This window comes from Salminus brasiliensis, chromosome 1 (assembly GCF_030463535.1).
Source record: "Salminus brasiliensis chromosome 1, fSalBra1.hap2, whole genome shotgun sequence".
Taxonomy (NCBI): domain Eukaryota; kingdom Metazoa; phylum Chordata; class Actinopteri; order Characiformes; family Bryconidae; genus Salminus; species Salminus brasiliensis.
Window position 1 is genome coordinate 91236647 of NC_132878.1, and position 11679 is coordinate 91248325.

Below are 11679 nucleotides of genomic sequence, written 5' to 3' on the forward strand. Positions count from 1 at the left end.
ATTATTATTCCTACTATTATTATTAATATTAGCTTTAATAATGGTAATATCAGCAACAACGTTATTATTATTACTACTATTAGCGCGTTGTAATTAGCTATATTATTATTATTATTATTAATCATATTAATTTTAGCTTCAATAAGAGTAACATCAACAATAACATTATTATTATCACGTTACCATTTTATTTTTGATAATACATATTATTATATTCTGTGAATTTTAGCATGCTGATTTTTTTAAAACGTTACAAATACTATTATAGTTTTACTTTATAGACAAACTTAATAATTAATAAATAAATAAATAAATAAATGATTATATTGTTCACAGTTCATGTCTTTAATGTCTCTGCTCTTGGAGCTGTCTCTAGATGGCGCTGCGACCAGAGCACGGGTGGCCCAAATCTCCGGCCAGCGGAAGTAAACACAGCACTGTTCAAATACAGCAGGTGGGAGAGCCTCATCCCAGCCCGCCTCTAACCTCACATTTCGAGGGTCTGAAGCCCTTCTGTCCGAGGTTTTGGAGAGGGGACAGCTGTGATTCAGACTCGCCTGTTTCCTAAGAGTAAGAGTCAGAGGAGGGTTAGCTAGCTAGCTAACTACGGTCGCTCCACCCGTGAGGATGAGCTTACAGCAGAGCCCAGACCTGCCCTCACTTCTCCAAAACGCAGACGAGGCTCTAGCCATCGAGACAGCCGTGAGGACAGCGGTCATGTCCATCATGAAGGTGCTCCTGGACGTGAGCGACAACAGAGCTAAGGGCTACCAGCTGAAGCTGGCCGAAATGGAAAGGGAGAACATCCAGCTGAAGCTGAAGCTGAAGGCAGCTGAGAGGCAGCTCCAGACCAGCCAGCTCAGCACCTGCTCTGGGGACAGCTACGAAATCTCAGCTGACCTGAGCTTCTCACCTGAGACCACTCGCAGTCTCAGCTCAGTGATGGACAGTGAAGCAGCAGCAGGGTGTCCTCAAGGTGGGTCTGAGAAGGAGGCCAGCCTGGAGGCTTCAGACTGCAAGATGTTTAAGGAAGAGCCTGCTTATGAAGACACGTTTTGGATCAAGAATGAAATCGCAGAAGAAGACTCTGCCGTGGACTTTGGTTACCATCTTCTGGCTCATATGGGCAGCAGGACGGTTGGTGGTCAACCACAGCAGCAGACCATGCCTACGCAGAGATGTGGAGCTTGCAACAGCCTCAACCACTCTGTTCATGAAGACGACCCAGCTTCAACAAGCCTAGAGAAAAGTATGCAGCTGTGTTGGTGTGGCTGCCCGTACCCCACGTCTAGTCGATCAGCCAGGACGTGTTTCTTTCGTTTTTGCTCTACACTGTTAAAAGACAAGGTCCCTGAAGAACTTTTGGAGGTTCTTGAACTTCCAAATGTGGAGGAACCTTTTAAAAAAAGCTCTTAGAAGAAGAAGGGTTCTGGGAGCACCTTAAGAGGTCCTAGAGAACCTCCAGAACTATTTAACGGATCTTGTTATTTTGCCCACCCTGTCTATAACGTACACGATCAGCCATGACATTATCACCACCCGCCTAAAGTTGAGTAGGTCACCTTTGTGCCACATCTATGGCATTAAGCAGATCCTCTCATCCAGAGCGACTTACAAGGTTGCTCGTATTACAGTAATAGGCCAATGTAGTGTTAGGAGTCCTGGCCAAGGACTCTTATTGGTGTAACGCAGCATAGTCACCCAGACCGGGAATCGATCCCTGGTCTCCCTGTTGCGCCACAGCAGATGGTGTTCTAAGGTATCTAAAGGTAAAGTAAAAAGGTAAAGGTGCTCGTATTGGTCACTGTACACTGTACAGCGAAATGTGTCCTCTGCATTTAACCCATCTGTTGTAGTGAACACACACACACACACACCCCCCCCCAGAGCGGTGGGCAGCCAACTCCAGCGCCCGGGGAGCAGAGAGGGTAAAGGGCCTTGCTCAAGGGCCCAACAGCGACAGCTTGCCAAGCCCGGGAATCGAACCCACAACCCTGTTATCGATATCCCAGCGCTCTAATTAGTAGGGGGCTTTTCAGTAAGTTGTGAGGTGGGGCCTGCCTGTATCACATCAATGAGCCAAAGGTGCCCGTGACCCTGTCGGCAGTTTATCGGTTGTCCTTTCTTGGACCACTTTTGGAAGGTACTGACCACTGCACACCAGAAAACCCCCGCAAGACCTTCCTGGAAATGCCCTTGTCAAAGTGTCTCAGATTTTTTACGCATCGCCTTCAGGAACTGACAGTTCACTTGCTGCCTAATGTATCCCAGCCGTTGAGAGGTGTCGTTGTAGATGCAGGTGATGTCAATGTTTTTTTACTTCACCTGTTCAAGGTGGTGTTAATGCTATGGCTGACCGGTGTAGGTATTGCACTGAATAGGAAGGGGTAGGTTAATTGCAGGTGATCACTTGGATTGGCTGCAATATTGTCAGCCAATATTATACACAGTGTGTAACAAAAGTCTCCTCTGTGGTACCATAACGGCTGTAATTTTATCATTGTGCTCCAATGAAAGCTTCTAGGCACTAATTAGCCTACACCAATCAGTCATCATACACTCAGCATGTCTTCAGGTGTTGGGTACGACTGTCTGTCTGCTATGTGTTGTTTCTTATTCTAACAGACGTCTGGGCTGAAACTCCTTGTAGCTTCAGTGTGAATGGGAGGGGGCTACACCACTGAAGGTTGAGTAGACGTGTATGTAAATGCAGATCTCACAAACAGTATATTTATAGTGTGCTGTTTTTCCAGCTTAGTTGCCACAGTTTGAACGGTATGCAGCCCTAAGGGTGAGTGAGAACATGCAAACCTGTAGTGAATCCAAGTGAATGAAGATTTGTGATTATGTGTTTACAGAGAGGTTGGCAAGCAGCGAGAGAGTGAGGCAATACAGAGCAAGGATCCGAGCTGACCCTGAGAGGTACCATATCTTGAAGGAGAAGGAGCGCTTGAGGTATTTGATGACATTACGTTACACTGTAGAATCCACTGGCCCAAAAAGGAAAGCACTCTTCAAGTGGTGGTTTCCCAAAATTGGTCCTGGAGGCACCCTGCCCTGCACATTCACCACGTTCCCTTCTCCCAACACACCTGATTCAGGTAATCAGTTCCTTCACAAGTCTTTTTAAAGGTACAGTGGATGTGTTAAAGTAGGGAATCCAGTAAAATGTGCAGGACTGGGTGCTTCCAGGACCAGGATTGAGAAACACTGCCATTAAAAAGGGACCACTTTGGCATTGATCTCTCAGAGAATCTTTTGAAATGCTTTTAATTTTGAGAAATATCTGGTGACAGATTTTTCCAATCAATCTCAGATTTTGTTGTTGATTCCAGTATAAGGGATATGAAATAAATACACATTTTAATAACATATATAATAATAATAATAATAATAATAAACAGGATAAATATTATTAAAGTTTTTTATTATTAAAGTAAAATTAATTAAAATTTGTAAATTCATGGCCTGTACTCTTTCCAATCCCTGATTGGTGCCACATGCTTCTTTCACTTACTATTGTCAACAAATGTACCCTGAGCTGTCCATGAGGGGGAGCTCAAAACTAGATTTGTATTTACAGCAGTGGGGTATTCACAGGGGTAAATTATACCCCCCAACTGTAGGGGCAAACAAATATCAATTCTTTTTCACATAATGCTGCTTTAATTAAAGTGTCAATCCAGTCTGGTATGAATAACACCAGTTACCTGAAATAGTCCCTGTCCATTTTAGCCCACTCCTTAATGATCCGGGTGCACATTTCAGCTAAACAGATGGAAGAAGCCTGGGACAGCTCGTTTCTGATTTACTTTAGGAATATTAATGCCATTAGAGCTGGAGTCCAGCACAGTTTGCTAATTTCTCTGCTCTAAAAGACCAAGAACACAGGCTAGTTCAGTCAGGTTTGCTTGAGCAAGAAAAGCACAGAACTGCACAGGATTTCTGTCTTCCAGGACCGGAATTGCCCGCTGCATTAGATAATGTTTCAAGAACAAAATAGATATTCAAGGCACAGTTTGGTAAAAAAAAAAAAAAACTAAATTGATACATCTTCTTAACAGCTTCTTCCGGGTCAGGGTGTGGTGGCAGCAGTTACATTTACATTTACAGCATTCAGCTGACTCTTATCCAGAGTGACTTACAAGGTAACTGGTAATACAGTGGTGGGCCAGTGTAGTGTTAGGAGTCTTGCCGAGGATTTTTTTTTTATTGGTGTAACACAGCATAGTCACCCAGACCGGGACGTGAACCCCAGTCACATGGTGTGGTAGCTCACTGGAAGGTAGTAGCCTTATCCATTGTGCTACACTAACCACATGCCACATAGTGAGTAGTAAATGTGTAGTTGCTCCTTGATGTATCTGTCTGTTTGAGATCTTGCTTACCGTCCAGGTATCTACGCAGGAGAAAGACCATTGCAGATCTGTCCGAACCCATGAAGAACCTGAAGAGGAAGGCCTGGAGAGAGGCTTCAAAACGGCACCGTGCTCGGAAGCTAGCCCAGTCTACTCTCGTTCATACACAAGATGACCAATATGTGATCAACACTGTTAACTGCTGAGTAACGCTGTAGTCTGTATCTTCTGAGGTTGTAATTGATCATTCATACTTGGTCTGATTGTGGAATCCAGCTGCATATAACAGCATTAGACATAAGGAGTTGAATTTTTGACTTGTGCATGATGTCCTAGTTCATTCTGCAATGTGAAATACCCCTGCTGTCTGTGAAAAAACAATACATATTTAAAGGAAAATTGGGAATTGGGATTGTTTGAAGAGGATTTATGATGTTGGTTCGCCTATTCTTAATATTTCTCCTCCTAAGGTTGAATTAATAGGTAACTTCATATTTTGTAGGTCACTTTTCTACAATTCAGCCACTGAGATATAAAGAGTAATTCAGTGCAGAGTGGATTGGCTCACTGTAGAGAAAATATTCAGATTTCTAGATAGACACCAGGGGTTCACAATTCTAGCATATCGATCTTCCGAACACTCCAGAGCTGCTTGTAATGTTGACGATGGTCAAATTGATGGCAAATCTGAAACAAAATATACATTTTAGGGGGGATCTATTTGGCTTTGCAATGTCCTGCAGGTATCACTCCACTGTGAATCAGCCAAAAAGGGGTGCCTCAGGGATTTAGGCAGTGTGTTCATAACCATTTCATGTAATATCATTCAACTCTTCAGACATCTGGTGCCATTCACCACCACTGTGAACCGTTTTTACCGTACAGGTTTCTCTACAACGAAGCGTTTCACACCAAACCCACTCTGAATTACTCTGTTTACAACTGAACTGTTTAATTCCAGAGACATTTGGGGAAAGGTCTAGTGTTTATTTTAAGGTCAATACGTGATATTACCAGTTAATATTATTTGGCCCAGCCCACGGGTGCATAGTAATGTTATCAAAAGCCAAAAAGAGCCTATGTTTTAATAGGAATTGTAAAATTAAGAGAAAAATAAGGTCAATTTTGATTTCTGCTCGACTTTTAAATGATGTAGCACTTTAGAGTTGCAGATAGCTGAGCAGTGTGGGCAAAGCCAGTGCAGTGGTCTTGGCAGTCATACTGCCTGCAGTGCCATGAAGTAACATGGTAGAATTACTTACTGTGTTAAAAAAGTTACTTGGATCATTTTACATATTTTTTGTTGTGGTTTTAAAAAGGCTGTAACTCCAGTAACTTTTCTTTTTCGAAGATTTGAAAACCAGCTGCTCTTTACTGTGTTAATGTTTCACCATGAATGATCCAAAATGACTTAGAATAAAATCTTGTTACATTAACATACACTAAATCTTTCCTCTTCTTTTTCTTCCTGTTTTAGAGATAGATACAGATACAGTCCAGAAAGAAGAAACAGAGTTTTTAATACTTCATTAAAAGATATTTATCAACAAAGGTGTCAAAGGTATTCACACTCATTACTCAGGTGGAAGTGGAGATACTAGGGTTTAAAAGACTTCTATAGAAGCTGAAGTATCAACTTAAGCTTTGTACTCCAGTAAAAGTGTAAAAGTACTGGTTTCAGAACGACTTCAAATAGAAAAGTAAAAGTAATGTAAGAAAAACAAAGGCCTCAGGGGCTCGCGCCACAGGGGTCTATAGTGCACTACCCCCAAAAACCACATTTCTCTAAAAGCCATAATGAGGAGAATGTTCTATTAAAATGTTGATGTTGAAAAATGTTGGGCTGCACTAGGCTGCCTGTTTCAGCTGCAGATCTGCCCATTGAAAATGAAGCATTTCAGTAATATCAGCTCTATTAAAGGAGCGTCTCTGTGCTCTACTGAGCATTAACATGTGCTTCATTGAGGGAAAATATGAGGAGTCGTTGTCTAGAAGTTTTGTAATGGTGCAAAAAGTCAAACTTCAGAGGCGTTTGATTAATAAGCTTTATTGGAATGTAAATGTGGGGCTTAGATAGGACATTTCAACCAAGTTCTCTTGAGTCTCTGCCACGGACGTCTTCATACGTCTGCCATGCCACACTTTCCGGATGGCTCAATTTATCCTGATCGAGATTTCTTCTTCTTCTTTTTTTTTTGAACAATGCCAAGCCGGAATGAAAATGAGTAACAAGGCTGTTTTTAAAATGCAAGGTGTAGAAAGTACAGATAATTGGGTGAAAATTTAGAATAGAGTAGAAGTAAAAAGTAAAATAATTACTCCAGTAAAGTATAGATAACCAACATTTCTACCTAAGAAACTTAACGACTTCGTTACTTGACACCTCTGTTTATCAGAGTTTTTAATACTTCAGTAGGTGATTTTTTTTTAGAACCAGAGTTTTTAATACTTCATTAAGTGATTTTTTTTTTAGATACAGTATTTTAATACTTCAGTAGGTGATATTTATCAGAAACAGTATTTTAATACTTCAGTAGGTGACGTTTATCAGAAACGGAGTTTTTAATACTTTAGTAGATGATATTTATCAGAAACAGTATTTTAATACTTCATTAAGTGATTTTTTTAGAGACAGTATTTTAATACTTCAGTAGGTGATATTTGTTTTAGAGTTTTTAATACTTCATTAAGTGATATTTATCAGAAAGTTACTCTAATCTGATTTAGAGTTTAGATACTCAGCTTTCGCACACAACCTGACATCACATAGGCTTGTGTTTATGCATGTTCAGTGTGAACTGAGAGCTTAGTCTAAACAGACATACATTCACATGCATTCAGACTTGACAAAAGTCAAAATATTCAGGGCTTTGAGGGGAGCATCGCCAGTGCTAGGGGGAGCTATGAAAGGGTGGGTTAATTGGTAGTACCAAATTGAGAGATAAATGGAACAATTTAACAAACATATGATGACAGCCTGAGTAGGTAGGATGGCCCTCCATCTTTCCCAGTCACTCAGCATCATGCTAGTCAGTGGGGATGTGTGTCATCTGATAGAACTGGCAGGTGTCCTCCAAGTGTGCTCAGCGATACAGTGATGTTACATCAGCTGCAATTTAAACAGAAGCAGTTGGTTAACTTCATACTAGCCAGCACTGGAAAGAGTGATAGAGTAAGACCAAACTACTGCAAATGACTAAAGTTAGTGCAGATTAATTGTGGCATAGTGGATTAATACAGGAGGATGACAAACAACTGCACCAAACAACTGGGATTACACACAGGGCCCAGCCCATACTCTTCCCTTATACTCTAATCACCCACTACATGTCAAGTCAAGTCAGATTTATTTGTATAGCTTTTTACAACTGTTGTCGTCACAAAGCAGCTTTATATAATTAATAATGAATATAAGACAGAGATAAAAAGAAGAAATAACGTAAGATATGACGGATCAAAAAAGGTAAAAGGTGCACGTATTTGTCACTGTACAGTGTGGACTGTACAGTGAAATGTGTCCTCCGCATTTAACCCATCTGGTAGTGAACACACACTCACACACACACATGTGTTAGGGGCAGTGAGTACACACACACACCCAGAGCGGTGGGCAGCCAACTCCAGCGCCCGGGGAGCAGAGAGGGTAAAGGGCCTTGCTCAAGGGCCCAACAGTGGCAGCTTGCCGAGCCCGGGAATCGAACCCACAACCCTGTTATCAATATCCCGGCGCTCTAACCGCTGAAGACTCCCAGTGAGCAGCCAACAGTGACAGTGGCAAGGAAAAACTCCCTCAGAGATGGAGGAAGAAACCTTGGGAGGAACCAAGACTCACAAGGGGGACCCATCCTACATCTCAAGCTCTATCAGATAAGCACCTCACTTCATCAGTGTTTCATCAAATATTAACATTAAACAACCACATTGACCATTTGTGACGGGAATTTGGCTTCCGCATTTATCCCATCCGTGCAGTGAACACACACATACACACCAGTAAAACACACACAGTGGACAGTGAACACACATGCCCGGAGCGGTGGGCAGCCACTGCTGCAGAGCCCGGGGAGTAGAGAGGGCTCAAGGGCCCAACAGTGGCAGCTTGCCGAGTCCGAGTATCAAACCCACAACTCTGTCATCAATAGCCCGGAGCTCTAACCGCTAAACCACCACTGCCCCCAAAAGTTGCTTTACAGCTGAATTAAGCCACTCCAACACTGCTCTGGACGGCTCAACAGTGAAGTCTGGCATCCCAGACCCACTCCCCTCTAAGCTTACTTTATAGAATTTCACAAGATTACACTCACAACCTCAATACCACTACACCAGCAGCCTATATATATCTCCCACCATACTATATACCTTCAATCACACACTGCCCTTAGCCCACCCAACCTCAGCATTTCTTATCCACAACTACTCATTATTTCTTTCAGCATCTTCTGACCATTCCTGCATGGCTGCCCTCAGGACGCGGCCTCTGAATCCGAATTCAACCAGCAATGATGTGACTACACCCCCAACACCAGTCTCTACCAGTCTAAATATATGCCTGCCACACACGCTCTCTCACCTCAGCCACCGATTTTCTGCATATTTCAACTTCTATAAGCTGATTAACTGTTTGTATTTTATATTATTTGACGCTGAACCATCTCTAAAAGGTTTAGGAAGTTGTCCTAAACAGTGAAATGAGCAGGGCCCCGTACGAAAACGCTGATTATGACGCTGTTAGTCATGTGTCCATGTGTTGTGCATGTTTTTCAGCCATCTACTACTGTGGTTGAAATGTCCCTGAGCCTGTATAGTTTCCAACCAGATACAGTAAGTATTACAGTATTAAGGTACTAAAATAACATAATTAAAGCCATTAAACCCATCAATTTGAGTCCCTCAAGACCTACTGGTTGCCTAAAACCTTTCTACAACACTAAAGAGCACATACAGGTGTCCAGAATAACAGAAACACCACAGAAAATCCTCGCACACCTTGGTCATTTGACACCTACCATATGCACAGGTACCTTTGTATGTATACAGCTACTGATCGTAGCCCATCTGCCGCTGCACAATCTGTCTAGCCCATTACAGGAAGAAGGTTCTTCCTTCCGAAAGGGACCACCTTAGGACCACCACTGACCAGATGGGATTTGGGGAGTGGACTCTTCTAAGCACATCAGTCTACACCAACATGGTAGTGTGTGTGGCACCAGTAGGAGTGTATCAGGTACAATGGTGTTACTGGGGTCAGTCCAACAATCAAAAGCATCCAGCCAGCAATGTGTTCTGGGGTCAGAAAGGGAGGAACCTGGGCTGTGGGAAGACAGACCCAACTGAGGTATCCTCGTACATACACTACCGTGCCCCTCATCTTACTTGCTACTCAAATTCTTTAGCTGTTCTGCTCCTCATCTTCCTCAGCAGCACTCCTGTTCCATATCTTCCTCAGCCATGTTACTCCTCATCTTCTTCAGCTGTTCTGCTCCATGCCTTCCTCAGCCTTGTTACTCCTCATCTTCCTCTGCATACCGGCTTTCTCCTTTCTTTCTCCTTTCTTTCACCTTTCTCAGAACTCCTGCTACACATCTCCTCCACCATACATGCTACTCATCTTCTTCAGCTGTTCTGCTCCATGTCTTCCTCATCTTCTTCAGCTGCTCTGCTCCATGTCTTCCTCATCTTCTTCAGCTGCTCTGCTCCATGTCTTCCTCAGCCTTCTTTCCCTCATCATCTTCAGCTGCTCTGCTCCATGTCTTCCTCAGCCTTCTTTCCCTCATCATCTTCAGCTGCTCTGCTCCACGCCTTCCTCAGCCATGTTACTCCTCATCATCTTCAGCTGCTCTGCTCCATGTCTTCCTCATCATCTTCAGCTGCTCTGCTCCATGTCTTCCTCATCTTCTTCAGCTGCTCTGCTCCATGTCTTCCTCAGCCTTCTTTCCCTCATCATCTTCAGCTGCTCTGCTCCATGTCTTCCTCAGCCTTCTTTCCCTCATCATCTTCAGCTGCTCTGCTCCATGTCTTCCTCAGCCTTCTTTCCCTCATCATCTTCAGCTGCTCTGCTCCATGTCTTCCTCAGCCATGTTACTCCTCATCATCTTCAGCTGCTCTGCTCCATGTCTTCCTCAGCCTTCTTTCCCTCATCATCTTCAGCTGCTCTGCTCCATGTCTTCCTCAGCCTTCTTTCCCTCATCATCTTCAGCTGCTCTGCTCCATGTCTTCCTCAGCCATGTTACTCCTCATCATCTTCAGCTGCTCTGCTCCATGTCTTCCTCAGCCTTGTTACTCCTCATCTTCTTCAGCTGCTCTGCTCCATGTCTTTCTCAGCCATGTTACTCCTCACTTTCCTCAGCGTACTTGCTCCTCATCTTCCTCAGTACTCCCGTTACACATCTCCTTTACCATACTTGCTCCTGATCTCCATCAGCTGTTCTGCTCCTCATCTTCCTTGGCAGCACTCCTGTTCCATATCTTCCTCAGCCATGCTACCCCTCATCTTCCTCTGCATACATGCTCATCTTTCTCAGCACTCCTGCTACACATCTACTTCACCATACATGCTACTCATCTTCCTTAGCCATGTTACTCCTCATCTTCACCTGCTCTGCTCCTTATCTTCCTCAGCACACCAGCTACACATCTTCTTCACCATACATGCTACTCATCAGCTGTTCTGCTGCTTATCTTTCTCAGCCATGTTATTCCTCATCATCTTCTGCATACTTGCTCCTCATCTCCACCAGCTGTTCTGCTCCTCATCTTCCTCAGCAGCACTTCTGTTCCATATCTTCCTCAGCCATGTACACTCCTCATCTTCTTCAGCTGTTCTGCTCCATGTCTTCCTCCACCAGGCTGCTCTCCTGCTCCTCATCTGAAATGTAATTAAGACTTTCTAAGTGTGTATGAGGGACGAGTTTCATACATTTGATAAATTATGTTTAATTCAGTTGTTATTTACAATAAGCTTAATTCAAAAACTGTCCTTTGTACAATAAGGTCTGAACCATTTGAGCAATTTCAGAGATGTTTATGGAAAGTGTCATATAGTAAATGAGTTTATAATAATATAGAAAATAAATTTTATACACATTTATTATGTATTTGTTTATATTTCATCTATTATACAGTACTATAAACCTAATTAGAAGTTTATCATTCTTTGAGTGTAATCATAAATACATGTTTGAAAACCTGATCATAAACATGTGCATATAATTATATAATTTATATATTTTGTTCTAAAAATATTATACATTGAAATGTTACACAAAATAATGTATTTACATATAAAATATGATCAGATATAACATGTTTTAATGTTTTTATC

At 42.5% G+C, this 11679-nt stretch overlaps 1 protein-coding gene and 1 long non-coding RNA gene across 6 annotated transcripts in view; one reads left to right on the forward strand and one right to left on the reverse strand.

The window, feature by feature from the left end:
• Positions 1 to 441: 441 nt before the first annotated feature.
• LOC140567549 (uncharacterized) lies at positions 442 to 5853 on the forward strand. 3 transcript variants are annotated; one of them, XM_072692388.1, is made up of 3 exons: positions 442 to 1249; positions 2859 to 2955; positions 4396 to 5853. In XM_072692388.1, exons 1-3 carry the CDS (start codon positions 628 to 630, stop codon positions 4562 to 4564), a joined length of 888 nt encoding a protein of 295 aa, XP_072548489.1. In that variant the 5' UTR covers positions 442 to 627; the 3' UTR covers positions 4565 to 5853. The 3 variants fall into 3 exon arrangements, with proteins under 3 accessions (XP_072548489.1, XP_072548491.1, XP_072548488.1); XM_072692390.1 differs by having other exon boundaries at positions 4408 to 5853; XM_072692387.1 differs by having other exon boundaries at positions 2859 to 4486.
• A 413-nt stretch (positions 5854 to 6266) lies between these two features.
• LOC140567667 (uncharacterized) overlaps positions 6267 to 11679 on the reverse strand; it is a 39339-nt gene continuing 33926 nt past the window's right edge. Inside the window, exons 3-4 of one of the 3 annotated variants that reach the window (XR_011980626.1) lie at positions 9380 to 11223; positions 6270 to 7467 (exon numbers count right to left, since the gene is read on the reverse strand). This is a non-coding gene — a long non-coding RNA (uncharacterized lncRNA). Of the gene's footprint in view, positions 11224 to 11679 lie in introns of all 3 variants that reach the window. The other 2 variants (XR_011980625.1, XR_011980624.1) reach the window with 2 other exon arrangements.